A 19763-nucleotide genomic window follows, 5' to 3' on the forward strand; every position below is an offset into this window, starting at 1 on the left:
TTAACATTGCAGCTGGCAGTGTGTAATATTCAATGATTTCATATCAAAATGCAAGCTTAAAATAATGTTTAGGTCAACAGAATTTTACTTACTGGCTAAAAGAGCTATAACATTTCCAAAATATCTAATTTCCTAACACTTACATACAATACTTTTCTGCTTTTACCTTTACACCAGGTTGTTCAATTTCTGTTTATTATTTCATATACATCTTGGTATAGCTGCTTAGGAGTTTTGTGTAAATTTCCATAAGGACTGTCTTCTGTGATACCTCTCCTGAGCTTCAAAGCAGTAGTCTGGGGTGTTTTTTTGGTTTTTTTTGTTGTTTTTTTTTTTAAAATCAGTTTTCTGTAACTGGAGACTTTTCAGTTTGCTTAACTAGATTGACGTGTTTAGCTTTGTATTGAATGAACTGTCACTGGTATGCTGGGATTCAAAAGTTTTGTAGGACGGTGCTTATTAACTCCCACCTTCACCTGCAAGATGGGTGCTCTTGCGGATCTGCACCTCCCCAAGTACTCAGTGGACTTTTCTTTGACCTAGTATATCAAGTCTTTGTAAACAGTTAAACGTACCATTAGAAATGAGTATATGAACTTCATCAGTATTAACACAAGGTACAGGTTCAAGCTGAATTAGTTTCATTTTGGAAGAATGCTCTGACTTTCTCTGCAATTTCAAATTTGACTTTTTCGGCTTAGGCTTTACAGTTTGTTGGTAAATAGTGGAATAGAATTCCATGCTACTGAAAAAATCTTCTGACTTGATGCTGTTTAGGTAGTCTTTAGCTGAACAGTAATGTAGCACTTTTGCAAGAAACTGGCAATTTTGAGGTACTGCTACTTTGTTGTGCCTGCCAGAAAGATGCTTTGAAACGAACTTCCCTGAATATTTTTTCCTAGGGCATAGGCTTTTATATAATTGAGTAATAATGTTGGACTGACAACAGCAATAAATACCTGTCCGATAATGTTGATTTTCATGCAGAAGTCATTGTAATATTAACTGCATTGTATGATTAAAAGATGGAGACACTCTTTAAATCTGGCTTTTTGATCTATTTTGAATCTTTTAGCTTTGAAACAGTTGATTATCCATTTTCTCAAGTCTCAGTGTTCCAAGCTGAGTAGCCACTTCTGATCATCCTGCTGGAGGTGTCATGTTATCCTGGCCTACTAAAGAAAGATGTGAAGTCTTTGAAGATTCAAAACTCTATAAAATGCATAATGTTCTTAGCATTTTAATTATAACTAAAGCAATGTTGAGAACATGTGCTTGCTGAAGTGGTGCTTTGAACTACCAAAGGAATGTCTGCATCTGTCGTTCCTTTGGAATATGGGACAATGTATTCTATGATAAGGTGACTGTGTCTTCACTTGAAATTTGGATGATTATCTTGGAGTTTAGACCGAATCTTTGATTTATTAATAAACATATCTTATCTACGAATACTTAATGCAAAATAATCTTTTGAGAAATCTAATGCTGAGCCTTTCTTCTAGATTACCTCAAAAGCCCGTGTTGTTCTGTTACAAATTTTCTGTAGTTTAAACTTTCTGAAAACTTAAACTGTGGTTGCTTCTGTAAAAACTTGTCTTCCTATGGAAACTGAAGAATACTGCCTTATTCTGAGATTTCCACATGATAGCCATTTGGAAAGAGAGCAGTGTCGCTTAGCCTTACTCGCTGGATCTTTTCTGTAGTGTTCATTTCATCTTCCTAAACAACATTTATTCTTGAACATTGAGTAGTTTCACTATTTTTAAGACCAGTGGGAAATGGTAATTTTGAAGGACTGCCTCTGACTTGATGGTAGCCTTTGTCCCTTTGAGAACAAAAGGACTTCAGAAAGAAGGCAGAAGAGTTGTAGAGCTTGCAGCCCTGCAAGAGGAGGCGCTTCAGTGGCTGTGCTGAGGGACTGCGGTGAACAAAAGCAGCAAGGAGTTCGTGTATACTGTTTTCTGCATGTGCTCCTGACAGGGCTGAAATCTTAGAGTATTCTCACAGGGACGCAGAACAGCATGGTATAGCCTACTCAGTTTTGTTACTCTCTAGAAGTTCAGATGACAAAGACTAGAGTAATATTTTTGTAAATGGTTTCTGTTCATTTGATGCCAATGGGTTTTTTTAATTGTGATTATTTTAAGGCCAGGATAAGAAAATTTTTAAGACAAAAAGACATCATGAGACAGATAAAATAGAATTTAAGTATTGGTACTTAAGGAAAAATTAAGCACTTTTAGTGCTGTATTTTTAGGAAGAAAAGTTTTAGCAGTTAAAAATGAAAACTTAATGTAAGCAATGAAAGCTCAGATACAAACTTACTTTGCTTTTTTTATTGATACTGTAAAAAAAAAATTTTCAAAACCTCTTTTAACTCATAAACAAAGGTAACTTTTTTGGATATAAAAATAATTGCGAGATGCTTCTACAAACATCTGAATTCTGTTTACTGTTAAAATTTCAGAGTAAATCTTTGTCCAGTGATCTTGATTAATATTTGTAAAGATTTGATGAGTTCGCGTAGTCCAGTTTTGAAAATACCAAAATTGCTTTTTTGGAGTGAAGAGAGGCATTAATATCAAAGGATTTTTCTCAACAAAAATAGCAGTATAATATTAAAATAACTTATAGCGCATGTAGCGGTTGGTGGTGATATATAGTGTATTGTGCTATATAGTGCTGTAATAGTACCACTTATAATAAATAGTATGCCATATAATGGTTTTATATCTACTGTTATGAAAAAGTGAATTTTATGTACATTATGGGTACAAATTTTAAGGCATTTATCTATTTTGTGTTTTTCATTTTAGGTTTTATATGAACAGTTCAAGTTTTTCTTGAATCTCTATTTTCTCGTCGTGTCCTGCTCACAGTTTGTGCCAGCATTGAAAATAGGCTACCTGTACACGTACTGGGCTCCTCTGGTAAACAGAAAAATACTATTAACGAGAAGTTTTGGATTTTTAACTTCGTATGAAAGGTTCACGTATATGTACATTTCATAAACTTGCACCTGGTAAACTACAGTGACTAAAGTATGTAACAGAAGTAAAATGCTTCTTTGAAATTGCGTATTTTGCAGCAGATACTCCAGAAGCTGTTGTTCCATAGCCCTCCCCTCCACCTGCCTACCACACTCCTCCCCTCGTGCTGGAGGTCGTTTTTGTTAACCAGCTAGTCTGAATGAGTAGTGCTCCTTTCTGGCTGCTGGTCACTTGAGAGGTTTTAACCAATCAACCAAAAAAAACCCTTCTAGCTAGTAGAGAACCCTATTTGGTAACGTAGGTAATTTGTGTGTTAAATTTCTTTCAGTTTATTGTTGTTTGCTCACTGTTTTGTTTTCAGGCTGGGTCAGAATTGAAAGCATAAATTTTTTGAATTCCTTCTGTATTGGGTTTAATCATGTCCTTTTTCCATAAAAATTGAGATAAAATATTTTAAGCCATGGAGGAAAATGCATCTTGAAAATAAGTCGTTCATTAAACAGGCTTTTCCTAATTGATTGCCCTGCCAGTTGCACTGGCTTCCTTTCAATATGTCTTTTTATTATTGACCCCTCTGCAGTATTTTCTTGGGAAACTGTTCAAACCAGTTGCTTGTGACTCAGGTTTCCTAAGGTTTGAAAATTGTATTCTCTTCAGAGGAGGCCCTTTTGGTAGTTTGCCAGCTATATTCCTTGATTTGGAATTCCTTTCTTGTTTGTAACCAGATCGTTACCTTCTCTTTCATCTTCCTCCCAGCCCCTCCACCCCAGGTTTACAAGCAAAGCAGGAACAACAAATGCTTTATTTTCTAAATTTATAAAAAAAATGGTATTTTTCAGTAGCATTTATTCTCAGTGGTATTCAAGAGGAACAGTGACATGCTGACTGCTTGAGTAAAGGTCGTTCTTAACAAGTCAATAGAGTAAATATTCTGGATTGATTTCATTGTTTTAATTGTCGCAACATGCGTCCTTTTAACTATTGATAAATGGAGACAGTGTCCGGGAGGTTCTTCACACCTCTATTTCCAGACAACTTTTGGCTTCTGCTGCAACAAAAGCCACTTCCAAGACAGAAAGCTTGTTCAACAGTGGGATTTGAAATGGATATTTACAAAGGTCTTTGTCACTGACCCAGTAAGAAAAGACAGAAGACAGCCTTGTCTGGGAATTGGTCTCTTCACAGTGAAGTGCTGTGTACAGCTCTATAAATTAGTGGGGTAGTAAGGAAAAAATCACTTAGCATCTCAGCTAATCTCCTCCCTGCCCAAAGAAGGGAGAAAATACTGTATTTTGCAAACACTAGTAATCTGTTCTGTATAGACATGTTTGTCTTATTCAAGGATATTTTGAACGATGTTTACCAGTTTTCACATACAGCTTGAAAATACGACAGTATCTCGGTGCTAGTGGTACCCTTTTTTGCTAAACTCACTTGTTTCTACTTGAATAGCTTTTCTACTAATGACTAACCTCCAGGTAAAAGAGATTAATTGGACATTGAGTAAGGCTCAGTATGTATGGTGAAAATATAAAAAACATTTAAGTCAGACCCATTGGGCTGTCTTTGTTGCTTAACGGATATGTTTGGTTTTCTTTGAAGAGCATGTAACTGCTGATAAATTTTCAGTAATAATCAGAGGAGTAGCTATGGCTTGGCTTGTGTTTTCTCTCAAGATTTTAAAGGAAAAGAAAAATTGTTTGGCCTGATACTTTTAAAACCAACTGAATAGAAGTTGACTATGTGCTAAAAGATTTTGGGTTTTTTTCAGTGGCGTGTGGGGTTGGGGGGGGTTGGTTTTGTTTGGGTTTTTTGTTTGGTTGTTTTTTTACTTCAACAGTTTTTACAACAAACAAGCATAATACACTTAAATCAAGCACTGGAAAATATGTGGAAAATGTATTTGAAGGTGCTTCAGGAGTGCCTTTTTTATGCTGCTAAAATATCTATACTGCCAAAGCTTGTGAAAATGCTGCTGCCAGGAAAGGGGACCCTACTGCTCATTCAGTTATGCCCTAGGAGTGAAAAGGAATGCATTTTGCAAAGGCACTTTTTTGTTCTACATAGTTCTAATATAATTGTTGTTGCTAATGTAAACCTGAACAAACAAGAAGTGTTTAACTATAAGGTTGCAATAGAGTAAGCCTTGGAATTTGGGGCTGGAAGTTGAAAACAGCCTTTGCTATTGAAAGGGAGAATTTTAGTCAAGAGTCCTTTAGGAAAACTCTACACCTTCAACTCCTTTCTTATTGCTTGGAGATTAGGGGAAGGTTGGCAAACAGTTTGTCGCCTGCAAGAAAAGTCTAATGGCATAAATTTCCTTCTATAGAAGGAAAGTACTGGTGGGTGTCTGAAGCTAGATAGATAATCTCAAACCTTATCTGTTGGAGGATTTGTGAATATTTGAATTTTTGCCATCTTACAATAATGATAAGATCCCTTTGCTGTTGAAAATATATTTCTCTTTCACTGATGCAGAAGGACTGAGCGCTTGAGTTTAAGAAGCCAGAAGACCATATGTGAGGAGGTTTAGAAGGGGAGAGAGGAGAAACTCTTACATGCTTATCCCTGAGCTGTTCTGTATTCTTTTTAGCTTACCATGTTTTTTGGCCAGCGACCACATTAGGCGCATGTAGCGCACTCTGCACTTCCAGCAGAAGCTGCAGTGGCACTATCCTGTCAAAGTAGCAGCCAAAGCATTTTGATACTTAGTTTTTCAGAACAAACCCCCTTTTTCTTTGTCAATATTTGTGACATATTGGTAAATAACTACGTTTAAGATGGCAAAATTAATTAAACTAGCCATCCATTTACCTTTTCATTTCTGTCTGTGAGGAAAAAGGCAGTGAACTCAAAATTAGAATTGGAGACTTTTAAAATGTTTTTGGTAAAGCCCTAAAATTTGTGTAAGATAGAGAAATATGCTTATTGAACTATAAAGGCTGTCTTTAAGTCATCCGAAGCAGTTTAATTTTTTTAAATTTCAAGTTATACCTAAATTACATATATTTGGAGATGTAGTTATTCTAATTATATTTGTACAATGTACAAGTATGATTTTACTTTTTTCTTTTTTTGAATAAACCAAGATACTATTTTAACAGATTGAAGAAAACACTAAAATCCAAATGAGAAAAAATAAATATTCTAAGCACGTGTTCTTACTCTGTATAATGTTTCTACTTGTGTATTTCTATTCTAGCACTTTGAGAATTCTGAATTGCATAATTATATCTTTAACAGGGATTTGTTTTGACGGTCACAGTGGTACGGGAAGCCGTTGATGAATTTCGACGTTACAAGAGAGACAAGGAAATGAACTCACAATTATATAGCAAGCTGACAGTACGAGGTTAGCAAAACCATTTGTATAAATCCTTAAAATATTTAATCTTTTTCTTATATATACATTTACAGATCTTCAGTTCAAAGAAATAGCTAATAGTCTTAAGCTGCACTATTCAGAATGAAACTAATACTGAATTAAAAGTGCATGATTTCCCTTAGATAAATACAATTTAAACTTGAACTGTTTAAGAAGTGTTGTAAAGCTTTTGTTGTTTTTAAAGGAAAGGTGTACGTGTATAATTATATGTATTTTTGAAGCATTCTGCTGTCTAGGACTATTACTTCAAAGTGCAGTTCTCCTCTGAAATTGATACTGAACAGTAACTCAGCAACAGTCAGCTATGTATCAAGTGTATATAGGAAATAAAGGATCAGTAACTAAGAAATACAATCTAATTAAAATTCACTAGAGCCTTTCAAACTTGGTGGATATATTTGTGCTTAAGAAAAGGAAGATGTATTGTGAATCAGCTTCAGTATCAAAAATAGCGATTTCAATTTTTGCATTATGATTTAAAATCTATATGATTATGCAGTAGGAACAGGCTTTTTTCTTTCCAGAAATTAATGAAAGCAAAAATCAGAGTTATGTCTTTTTTTGGACTCAAAAACCTTTGACAGCTTTTCACAAAGACTTTTAAGGAAATGAAGCACTTCAGCTGTAGAGTGACAATTAAATTTGGTAGGATATTGTAAATTTTAAACATGGGCATAAGAGGAGAAACTATGCGCTCCTCTCCACTTTTATGTTGCTTAGCACATTTTACTGTTTAGATCCGGAACAGTGCCACATAGAAAGGTGCCAGAAAATAATGAATAACCTCTTATCAAGTCGAACTGTAATTAATAACCTTACAAAACAACATGACCTTGCTATTACACTCAGAAGTTATTTTGCTACAATATCCTGGGAAGTCTCTATTAAGGATTTTCCTTGGCATAAAAGTTCTAGAAGTGGGAAGTTGTTAAGGCATGTGAGGTTGTGTCTCAAGCAGTTAGAGTATATGGCATACATTGTGCCAAGTGTAAATTCTGTTCACTAATTCCCACCATATATTTCATTGTGCTTTTTAGTGAATCTTGGTGAATATCTTCTGAGAGTCAGTGGGAAGAGTAACCTCACCAGATACAGGAGTCTTAATTAGAAACTAACTCTTGGAGTAGCTCTAGGTTATAGTCTCTCCAGGAAAAAATGGATGAAAAGCTTATAACGTAACACAAGTATGTGCTGTCTTAGCCTGTTTTTTAAAGTAGTTGGAAGGTAAGTAAACAGGCAAGACTCTCATTAGTGATGACCTAACCTAGCAGCTGAGAGGAATTTACACCGCTTCCTCGCAGTATGGAGACTTGTATTGTTTTCTGGAGTTTGCATATGGAAGGGAACAACTGTAGGGAATATTTGCCTATCATTCTTCCCTTCCTTGTCAGCCTGAAATAGCTTTATCAACATTTAGACATAACCACTATGGAAATTTGCAAATGGGATAGCTATCATTTAACACAAGTGGTTGCATTGCTGGCCTCCAGATCTTTGTAGTCTTTAGTACAATCTGTAAAGAAGTGGACTCTTAATGGCTGTTCTTTCAAAGTTGTAATTTAACCTGGTAGTTGGTTTATTCATTTTTTGGATCTGTTATGGCAGGCCACTGAACACTCACCTTTGAAATAGATAGTACAATCCTACCCCATTCAGCAATAGTGTTAGTAATCTGAAATTCTTAATTCTGGAAGCACATGTATAGGTTATAGTTACCACTGTGATGTAAATGTCAAGACTGACATTTGCTGCTTTAAGAGCCAAGTTTGGTGTCTTTTGTGCTTCTTTTTTCACTTAACTTGTTTAGAGTTAATATTGGAGTTTCTGGTAAATCGCTAAGCAGCCTTTAAGTAGAAGTTTTGGAATCCTGATTTCTTCTTTCCCAGCTCATGAAATATTTCATGAGGTTATGTGTATTTGAGAAACTTTCCATTTTGTAGCTTCTTTCAGAAATAAGGAAGTTGTCAGATTAAAATCGGATTTAGTCACCTTGACACAGCTGTTTTCCAGATATGGAATAGAGATTTTTTAAATAGTATGCAATAGTATATAGGTAAAGCCCAGCAGCTATATCAGGAACTGACATGTAGAGAGCAGTGACTTGGTCAAAAGAAGTTTTTAAAATGCCCTTTTTTTAAAAAAGGATATCAGCTTTTACCCACAAATGTGTATGTCTACTTTGACTTTCAGGTTTTGGTGTTAGCGCCATCATATTCATACTTGGTTTTTGTTCTGTTTTGTGGGGTTCTTTTTTAAGACCATGATATTCTATAGAAGTAAAGATTCAAGATCTCTGCTTTCCATGAACTCTCAATCCCATGTTGACAGTGGTGTGATTGATGACCTAACAATGTTTTGAGTTGTGGCCAATTTTATGAATGAAAACATTATTGCAGTCCCCACTCAAAATTAAGATGTACTAAAAATTGCCCCAAACACATATATAAAATAATGAATAGATGTCAAATTACACCTATCCTTAATATAGGGTTCTTTCATAATAAGGCATTCTGAAAGTGAAAGGTATCATTTTCAGGCAAAAAAATGGGACTCCTGCTATGATAAAACTAGATGAAGATTTTTACAGGTTGTGAGAAGGATTTAGGTTTTTTTCTGTGCAAATTAATAAAGTCAAGTCCTACACTTCTGCAAACTTTTTCTAAATAACTTTTAATATAATCTACCTAATTGTAATATTGGCAGTACTCTTCCAGTGGAAGAATTCAGTTAGGCTTACTATACTAACCTACAGGCTAATGGTTTGGAGAAAGAAGGCTTTGTTACTTGTGAATGAACAAACTTGATACTGATCTAATTAAAAGCCTGAAAATCAATGCCACTCTTAAGAGTCGCTTTTCAGAGTGGAACTGCACTTTATACTGCTTTAGTATCTTTTTTTTTTCCTAGTGATTTTATGACTTGTGTAGGTTTTACAGTCTTTTCTTTGAAATAGGTATTTTTTCCATCTCAAAGATGGAGAAACTGACATAGAGAGGTTAAGCAGGTTGCCTTTTCTCAAATTGGACAGTAGGAAAACTTAAAGTTAGCAAGGTTGAGTGTTACCCTTGGTGTAATTGTACCATTTATGGAAGATGAGAATTGAATCATTTCTAGTTAGTTGTTTTGCAAAATTGTTTGTTTCCTATGGGGAAACAAATGTGTTTGTAGCAAGAGAAACTACTGGGATTTGAATTGTGATTAATTACTTGTATAAAGATAGTGTGGGTAGGCTGATTTGTAATTTAAAATCTTTTTATACAGTGTTGCAATAGACTAAAATCAGGAAGTCTTTGACTACCTAGCAGTGTTGACTTTCTGTGGAGTCATTCTTAGGCTCAGGAACCCCTAAACAGGTAAAACATGTGAATGTTGTCTTATCACCTGCATGTTGCTAGTGTAAGAAGTACCAGTTTCTTGAAGCTGGTGGATTCACATTAGTGACTCTTGAAGACTTAGAATTTCTTTTTAGTAATTCAAGACATTGAATAAATATTTGTTCTAATCAATAAGTCTTAGGTTTTTTTCATAATAATGAGCTCTTCCGATCAGGAAATCAAGCGAGAATGGGACATCTCTTTTAAGTGTTACTCAATTGTACTTAGGCAGCAATGGCCAGCTTAATGTCTGTAGTCTAATTCTAATCCGTGAGGTACCCAGTGTTACGCGGCTTTCTGTTTGTCATGTAACATGGCAAAGCTCAGTATTCAGTCATCCCTTGGTGAATTTGCTGTGTGTAACTTTGCACTTGTCAAGAAGGTGAACCTGCTACACATGAAGTTTGAATGGTTTCTACTTCAACCATTTGTGGCAAGTGATGAAACATGCCAGTCAGTAAATGTATTGAATTTTTTTGTGAGCAAGTCAATTAAGCATACTTGTCTCTGTGTCTTTCATGTGAATCTTTTCCCTTGTATACTTTCCTAGATTATGGTATTGAACATCTTAAGTTGTTCAGTGTATGATGCATTCTGCTGTCTTAATTTTTTTGAGATGTTTGTTGCAAAATGTACTTTCCTTTTTTGCATATCAAAGTCTGCAAATCCTTAATAGACAGGTTTTCAGTCAGCATGCATGTTAAAGTTGGAGGGAGAAGAGTATCTGCCTGTAGAATTGAAATTATCTTGCTATTGAAGATCCTGTCAATTTAATTGCCTTTTTCTGCTTCAGAGCAGCTCACCTGCATAACCTTTTGTAGAGCAGAAACTGCAATGGAAAAAATTTTAGACGTGCGCATGCAGGTTTAGGAGGACTTATGTTTTTCTTTCCTAAGGGGCCGTTATACTTTTGGTGCAGCTTCTTGTCTCATGCGCTTAGGTATGACCAGTTAAGTGCCTATGAAAAAAATGCTGCTATTCTGCAGAAGAATCACCTCAAATACATGAACAGGCTATTATCTCTTTCATTAAGCTGTCAAATGCCAATTGGATAATAAAACTGTGAAGCAATTTTAACTCTTTTTCCTTTCTCATTCTTGAAGTTGGGGGTTCTGCCCTGACCCTTTCCTAGTTAGGTTTGCCCATGCAGTGTTACTGAAGTTTTGAAGAAGAAAGGTCAAGAAGATAGTAGCTGTAATAGTCAGAACTCAGAGTTGCAGAAGAGGCATGCACTTCATCTCGGGATGTTTAACATGATTTTTGGAAGCGTTGCAGGACTCTCTCTCGCTTTGCAACCTGCAAAGCAAAAGAAAAAATGAATGTGAGGAGAGATAAGATTAATGAAATAATTCCATCCAGGCTTCAAATGTGAAACTTATGTCTTTGCTGTAAACTTAAAGGGTGCTTAAGAATGTAGTGAAGTTGAAAATATATGCCAAAACTGTGTGAAATTGAGAAAGTATGAGTAACTGCTATACATAAGAAGAGAACAAAGTGTGAAATCTAGTATGTTTCCTTTAAAATTGTATGTTGTGGTTTAAACCCCAGCCAGCAACTAAGCACCATGCAGCTGCTCACTCAGTTTCCCCCCACCTAGCGGGATGGGGAAGAGAATTGGAAAGAAAAAGGTAAAACTCATGGGTTGAGATAACAGTTTAATAGAACAGAATGGAAGAGAATTATAATAATGACAATAACAAAATGACAATAATAATAAAAGGATTGGAATATACGAGACAAGTGATGCACAATGCAATTGATCACCACTCACCGACTGATGCCCGGTTAGTTCCCGAGCAGTGATTTTCCCCCCCAGACCAACTCCCCCCAGTTTATATACTGGGCATGACATCACATGGTGTGGAATATTCCCTTGGTCAGTTTGGATCAGCTGTCCTGGCTGTGTCCCCCTCCAGCCTTCTTGCTGGCTGGGCATGAGAAGCTGAAAAATCCTTGACTTAATCTAAACACTACTTAGCAATAACTGAAAACAATGGTGTGTTATCAACATTCTTCTCATACTAATCCAAGACATAACACTGTACTAGCTACTAGAAAGAAAATTAACTCTATCCCAGGTGATACCAGGACATTGGAGAATTGAGAAGTCTAAGACCACTACAGTGATTTGAACTTTTTTTTTTTATTTTTGAACTTCTGTTTATGGAGTGGGAGCTGCTCTGTTCCTAAAATGCTACCTTACTCAGTTTATCTCTCAATTGACCTTTTTTTCAATTGCAAAATGGTCTCTGTTAAGAGGCAGACATTTTTCAATCTTCTATACCTATGTTATTTGCAACTTTAAATAAGATGATGTTTGTCAGAATGTCTTGATTATTGTAATATTTTGCAGTTATTTGAAATCTGTATTGAAACCTCTTACAACATTAGAATTTCAGCTCTCTTCAGGAACAGGTCATCCTTTGGCTTTTTAAAAAGCTACTGCATTAAAAAAGAACAACATTATTTCTGAATCTAGAGGTACAACATTAGGTCTTTATTGCTTGCAGTATTTCACACCTGCCGATAACTTCATTCCTGGTATTTAGACCATTTGAAACAGATAATTTTTTAAAGAATTGTATCAATTTAATCTAGCTGATGAGGGAAGCAGTAAGCAACAGCAGAAACAGAATTTGAAATTTTAACGTAAGAAAGAATTTCAAAACAAGGCCGAAAGAGAGGAAAATGTTAAAGGGACTGTCTTGTTCCACATTTTTGCAGCATCCAAGAGATTGGATAAGAAAGAATGAAGGCTTTCCCTTTCACCCAAGAGGAGATAGTATGGAGAGAAGAGCTAGGAAGCTTCTCTCTGGAGTTTTATATTGGTGATTAAAGGCTAACCTCAGTTCACTGTGTAAGGTGGAGTTTGAAAGAAGGACCGAAGGAGAGTGCTTGCACTGAAAGATCAGCATCCTCACCTTGGACTCACTGTAGCTTTAAGCTTTTCCCTGCCGCCCTCCCCCGCCAGCTCCCCATTATATTATGTATACTCTAATTTTGCTGATAGCTCAAGCTAATAAAATGCCAGGTAAAATTGTCATATGGTCTATACTTGACTCTTTTCATTCTAGACTTCTATATTTCTGGGTTAGAGACAAGCTCTATTACCAATTCCAGAAGCAGTACTTCAGACAGGACTCAAGGTATCATGGGTAAGATGTAGTAGCAAATTAAAAAGAATTTGAAAGTGCTGCTCTCAGAAGTTACTGTTTTTTTCAGGAGTGGCTTGCGTTTGGGTAGTAGAGACACTTTTTAACAAAAAGAAACAAAGTCGTTTCTGATATACTATATACCCACATTTTGTTTACTTCGTTTCTTAAATTTTTATGTGAAATACTTGTTAGCACATATGAGATATTTATTAGTTTTTCAAATCATTGCAGTTCATTTCAAAAGGCTTTATCTTGGGAGTATAATGAATTACTACAGACACATTTCAATGTTCCAGTTCTGCATAATTCTATATGTTGCTTTAGGCGAAAGCCTTGCGCCTTGGTGGACTATAAAGTCTGGATGCGCAGCCACTTCTGACAGCTTTGGACTTTTTATTGGTAATTACACAGATGGTGAAGAGTGTTTTGCTACGGAGATGTTTTTAGAGAAAAAATAGTTTGCAAAAATAATTTATGCAGTGAATAACATTCAGTGTCTTTTTTTTTTTCCCCTAAATGCATTTTCACTAAGATGTAGTATTGCATTATTTTAATGTTCTCTGAAATGGTATCTAATGATTCTCTTTTTTGCTAGTCTAAAGGAAAGTGTTATTTGTTGACTTTTCAAAATTTTAAGCCACTCTTTGAATTACTGCCGTGTTTTACCATTTAGTTTTTAATGGAATATATCCTGCCATTCAGATCCATTGTAGACTTAATTATCTTATGTGTCACAGGCCACTTCCTTACATGTGGGGACATACAGGATGCTCTAACAAGACACGTTAGTGTGTAGTGAAGATTGTATTCTGTAGCGTTATACTAAGCCACCTAGAAAACAATCTGATAAGAGAACTTTTCAGTTCATAATGTGGAATTCCCAGGATTGCTAGACTGAGTACAAGCAAAGGTGCAGCGTAGGTTCCCGTTGGTATACTTGGTACCAGGAGTCTTTGCTTTTTGTGTACCCTACATCATGTTGCAAATGAATGTTCTACCTTCTCTTGTCCTCTGAGGCCGGGTGTCTTTTGATCTTTACTGTAGATGCTGTTGGAACGTGACTGGAAAATTCAGTTGTTTGAGTTGATAAAATTGCTAGTAGCTGCATTTGATTAGTATTTCTGAATGGTTTTGGTCATACAGGACTGCATAGGTGGCATAGATCTGAGACTTAATGCACTTGGTACTAGGATTTTTGTGTCTGTTATTACTATAATCAGTTGACTGACTTGGTTATCACACTGATAAACTGATGAAAATTGTTAGCAGAAGAATTGAAAACAAAATAGGACATGCTATCCTTTTGGTAAAGCTAACAGACTTAGAAAGCAAAGTAAACATTACAATGTTTTTCCAGTGTATACTATTCACTTCTAGTCAAAACTTGAGAATTTATAAAGAGAATTCACAGGCTCATGCAGCTAAGCAGACTAAAATGTTGATCTGGTATCAGACTGTTCTTTTAGCGTTTGAGCTTTAGTACTTGTTACTTTAGATAAAAAAAAATAAAAAATTGTCACGAGATTGACACTAACTTAATTTCCATAGGTGTCTTAACTCCTGTAGAGAACTGCTAATGTTTCTTGCTACAACTTTTTATACCTTGGTCTTCTGCTACTCCCTTCATCCTCATAAATGTGTTATGGCAGAGTTAGGAGTCGGATTGAAGATATAATTTTTTTTATATCGGCGGGGAGGGCGGGGGAGAGGTGTTTTTAGCAACTGAGAAGTTGAACTGATCATTTTCTGAAAGACTGGCTTTCAGAAATAACTTTGCAGACAGGCCAAACAAAAGTTCTGATTTTCCTCTGACATTGCACATTTTAAAAACGCTAATATCATGGAAAATGTATTAAAAATTAGCTGTAGGAATACATTTATTATTGACTGAATTAAACTTAAAACAACTGTTGCTTTTTCATGAAATGCAGTTTTAAAGAGCAAGTACTGAAAATAATTACGCAGAACATGAATCTTACTACGTTTGACTAAATGCACATATAAATATAAGGAGTTTTTTGAGGTTAGGTACCTGATATCTCCTCTTTGAGAGTTATGATGAGGAGGTCTCAGGGATTTGGAACCTAGCTTAGTTTTTGTTTTATACTTCGTATAACTTTGAGAGATTGATAGAATGTGCATTGGCAAACCTACTATTCATAATACTTTTGATTAAACTCCAAACTGATTGCTGCTCATCCTGTGCTTTTGTGGGTCTGCTGTTCTACTTTGTTGAGTCTGATTTTTATTTAGAACCCTAGCACTTTACCATGTTTTGTCATACTTTTCATCTGATAGCTGCTGATCAGATACCTGCTGCTTGGTATCGTGGTAGTGTTTCTGGTGGGAAAAGATATTTCATATGGGTGTGTGTTTCAGCTCATCAGGCTGTGTAAATATGTATGTGTTTATATCCTGACTTAACAGGTTCTGAATTTATCACCTGTTATATCTTGGAAGAGGATATCCATATGTCATGACTTGTCTACAAGTTGGGGGGGTGGTGGTGTTGTTTTTAACCCAGGGAAGCAACTTTTTCTGGAATTGTAGCAAGGACCTGGGACTAGGCCTCCTGAATTCTAATGAGATCAACAATTACTCATTTTGGGCAGTAGCTTAACCTCTCTGTCTCAGTTTTTCAGTCCATCAAATAAGAATGTTAAAACTTAACAGTCTTACAAATATTAATACCCTACAGAACATACAGAAATCAAATTGGTACATGCGCTGTGTATAATTTTGAATGAGTTGTTCACAGCAGTTACTGAATGGGCAGCTCTAGAGAACAAAACCCCTCTGTTTCAGCTTTTGATATTTTACTTTTCTAAAATGAAATCTTTAGGCATGTCTTCTCACTTTAGAGAGACTTACGTCTTTTCCACTATAATTGCAAAGAAGTGTCAGACAGTGCCAATTACATCAGTAACTTCAGCGGCCAAGCAAAGCTACCTGTTGGTAACTGGGCTGTGACTGACAACTCATGTGTGTGAGAATGCTCCGTGACTGTAAGCCTAACAACTCTTGACTTGTCAGAAATAGAAGTGCTGTCCAGTAGGAGATGTGAAAGACTCCTTTTTCCAATTTTACAACTCTGTTATTGATACTATAGATCAGACTTGAGCATCTTCCATAGATAACTTCTTTTCTTCTAAGACTTCTACAATAGCTAACTAGTTACAAAACTAGACTCTTTTAACCAGTTAATTATTTATTCAAACAGATGAAATCTCATTATTATGTGTTCCTCAGAGATCCATTTTGTATAAATTGTAACATTTTCACCAAACAATAACATCTTTAAGTATAACTTTCATTCTGGGATTTATATTCTTGTGACTCTCTGTTAATGTCTGCCTAAGTTGATTACATTTCTTCTTCTTTTTAAGGTAAAGTGCAAGTTAAGAGTTCAGACATACAAGTTGGAGACCTCATCATAGTGGAAAAGGTTGATACTTTTTAAATATATTTTAGAGACTAAAGATTATTAACGTGCTAATTACCTTCTGAAGAAAAGTATATCAAGGTACATATCTGTGAAGTACTAACTAGCTAGTATTCAAGTCTTACTTGAGAATCTTCAAGGAAGTGTATTTTTTGATTAATTATAAGAGTAATTGAATGTAAGCGTTTATATTTCATGAGTTGGTATATGCTTAAATTTATCTAGTGAAGGGAATACAATTACTGAATTAAATTATCTGGCTTGTGCTGTGGTGAATGTTCTAAGCTGTCTGATTACTGATACCTTCTGATGCTCAAATCAGTGTTTTTCTGTGTCTGAAGACTTCAAGGACAAGTTTTATTAATATAGATAAATATGTTTATATTATATAGTTATAATAATGTATATAATGTTATATATATAATTAAATAATATAAAAGTTTATATATTTTCAAAAAGGAGAAAAAGCTTTCCAGTTTGGTTGCAAATGGTGGGTGAGAGCTGTGAACGTTTTTCCCCTCTATGTTAGTATACTAATAAAGACAGTGTTGCTAATTTCAGTTGGCTTTCTGGGGTACTAAGAAATTATTGTGACCTTGAAAGTCAACTTAATTTTCTTGTCTTTCTTTTACTTAAGTTCATTCTGGAAAGGTGACTCACTTTCTGAGTACCAGCAAGTGATTCCCATCACACTTTGTATTAGAAAGTTAATCCATGGAGATGCTAGAAGGAGGCATCTCAAGTTGAAGTTTGTATCTACAGCTTTCTTTGAAGTGTTGTATGGCAAGTTGCAGCTTGGCAGAAAAATCCTTAGCGGAACCTAGTCAGTGACTAGACTTTTCTAAACTTCTTGGTGGTTTTTTTTATTCCTACTTAGTGGAGTTAATTATTTCTGATACAGGAAAATCCCTCAGAGCAAATATGCCCTCCTGATATATTTTGTGCTTTCTTACTTGTTAACACCTCTCCTTTTATTTGGAGAATCTGGAGAACTCATAAATTGTTAGTGGATACAGATTATTTTCTTTTATCCAGCCATGTATACGAAACCCCTCTTCTGTTTGTTTTGGAAACCTTCTGTTTCCTTCCTTTCTGTTTCTTCTATAGTCCAAAGAAAGAACAATGCACTCAATTTTCACTCGGTTTGCTGCTCTTAGCGGTTTATACTATTTCTTGCTTCTTTTTTTTTACTTTCTTTCTTTTGTCAGCTCTCTGTACCTGATATCTTTTGGGGCCTGTCTGAGCAGTATATACTAGTGTAGACAAGATTAGCACTAATGTGTCTGGCCTTTACATCTCTTTTGTTTTACACCTTGCTATCTTAGAGTGCAGGTGGAGTGAGCTTGCAGCTGCTCACTCGTGCCTCTTCCAGATCTTCTGGGAGACTGAGATATTTGCTTTGATTTCTGTTAGGAAACTTTTTAGGACTGTCTTAATCTCTAAACCTGGAGTTAATTATTATAGAGCGTAGACTCTAGTGGCTACATAGGTAATCGGCCTTCCCTGAAATTTACTGAGATCCATCAGTCTGTTGAATTATGGTAGAATTTGGAAAACGGGAATTACTTTGGGGATCAATCTGTCTTGTATGGGGTAGGTCATTAGCATCTATTTCAGCATTATTGGCAGCAGCTTACAGATCATATGTTGTGAGTACTTGAAATTTCTAATGAAAAAAAATGTGTAAGGATTTACGGAAATGAGTAGAGTTCTTTCTGATGAAGATTTTACTCGGGTATCTCAGTGAGATGCATATAATTGTTTCAATGTTGTATTTCAGCTTCAAGCTCCATCCTCCCCCAGCAGAGCTTTTTTTCATTTTAGCCTAGCTGGGGATGCCGTCAGACTAATGAAATTAAATGTTTTCTGGTTCTGTTGAGAAGTGTATTTTGTTGGAGCAAGCAGTTTTCAATTTCAGAGTATGAGTCTTAAGCCAAAGAACCAGTCGGGAGTGAAATGTTCAATTGCTCACTCTAATGGCAAAGGAAAAAGTTAACATTGTATTTGACTGGAAGATGCATCAACAGCATTTCTGCAGTTAAATTAATGACTCATTTGAGCTGAAGATCCATATGTTAACTAGTGGCTGCATCACAAAGACTAACAACTTAAGTGAAAGGCTTTTCTATATTTAAACCTTGAATATCCTCTGATTATTGTCTTTTTTAAAAAAAATTAATTTCAGAGCAGCTCTAAGTGACTGCAATGTGCTTAAAAGAGTTTAGTTCCAAGTAATATATCTATTGTTTCAACTGAAAATTTTGTAATGCACTGGTACTAGGGCAGGAAGAGGCCTGAATAGAAGAAAATGTTGCCTATTTTTAAAAACTAAAAGGCATTTGTATGTTAGCTGAAAAACCCTCCCCTGCCTTGAACAGACACGCTACCTCCTAGGTGTTCTCCTTGGCTTTTGTTAAGATACAATTTTAGTTTCCAGTAGGAGCACAGGTGTGCATAGTGTTCCTAAATAAGACAATTGAAGTGATGATGTGATGAGTTCAGATAGTTTATTGACAGTTCGGAATAGATTTTGGAGATGTGAAGAGGGCATAAAACTTAATACATTTAGTTAATAATTGATTAACACATTTACTTAATAACATTTAATAATAACAACACATAATAGTATTTTAAGACATGTGGAACAGTAATGCTTTATCTTATAACTTTGAGAGCTTTTCTTGGAGCTGTAAAGGGACACAATTGTTTTTTCTTAATCTCAGATGTAAAGTGAAATTAATCCAGTATTTATAAGGATTGCAGTTAATGCTAGCATGCAGTATTGCACAGCATGCAGATGTAAGACGACAACTGGGAAATGCCTCTTCTGTTTATAACTGGGAAGCAAGCAGGAATATTTTACTCAATGAGAAAACTACATGGTTCATTACATGAATGGAGAAGAAAGCACGGTAAATGCAAAATTCTGAGGGTCTGTAGCTATAGGTGATTGTAGGGGAATTGGAAGACTGACTAGGGAGCTGGAGAAGCTTATGTAAATAACAATTCCGTGATAATAACATGAGGAAAATGAAAAAGTGCTTTGAAAGCTGTTAGAAATGGTATTTTCCAAGCAAATATTGTAGCCTGTGTCGCAGGGAATTATAGGTAAGTTTGTGGGTTTTCTTGTTTTCCAATCTGGCTAGTATTCCTGAATGGCATGGAGTCAGCCATGGGAACCCAGAAGCTGAGAGGGTGCTTACCTTGTGTTGCCCGTTGGCTTGCTGTAGTTAGAGCTCTAGGAATGAATCTGTAAGTCTGCAGCATAGACAAACACTGAGAGGAATGGAAGCCCTCCTTTCCTGGAGCTCTAATTCTGCCCAGACTTAAGCAAAACAATGTATTCAAGTCATTTTCATGACTTATATATTCAAATTTCAGTATATATCAATAAACATTTCTAGCTTCATCTCCATG

General features: G+C 35.6%; 1 protein-coding gene across 4 annotated transcripts in view; it reads left to right on the forward strand.

Moving 5' to 3' along the window:
• The window catches only part of ATP9B (ATPase phospholipid transporting 9B (putative)), a 169833-nt gene that overhangs the window by 28074 nt on the left and 121996 nt on the right, over positions 1-19763 (forward strand). For all 4 annotated transcript variants that reach the window (XM_049823773.1, XM_049823775.1, XM_049823776.1 and 1 more), the window contains exons 4-6: positions 2817-2930; positions 6234-6342; positions 16291-16349. In XM_049823773.1, coding sequence (XP_049679730.1) covers positions 2817-2930; positions 6234-6342; positions 16291-16349 — 282 coding nt within the window. The remainder of the gene's footprint in view (positions 1-2816; positions 2931-6233; positions 6343-16290; positions 16350-19763) is intronic.

Source organism: Accipiter gentilis, chromosome 20 (assembly GCF_929443795.1).
Source record: "Accipiter gentilis chromosome 20, bAccGen1.1, whole genome shotgun sequence".
In the NCBI taxonomy this organism is placed as follows: Eukaryota; Metazoa; Chordata; class Aves; order Accipitriformes; family Accipitridae; genus Astur; species Astur gentilis.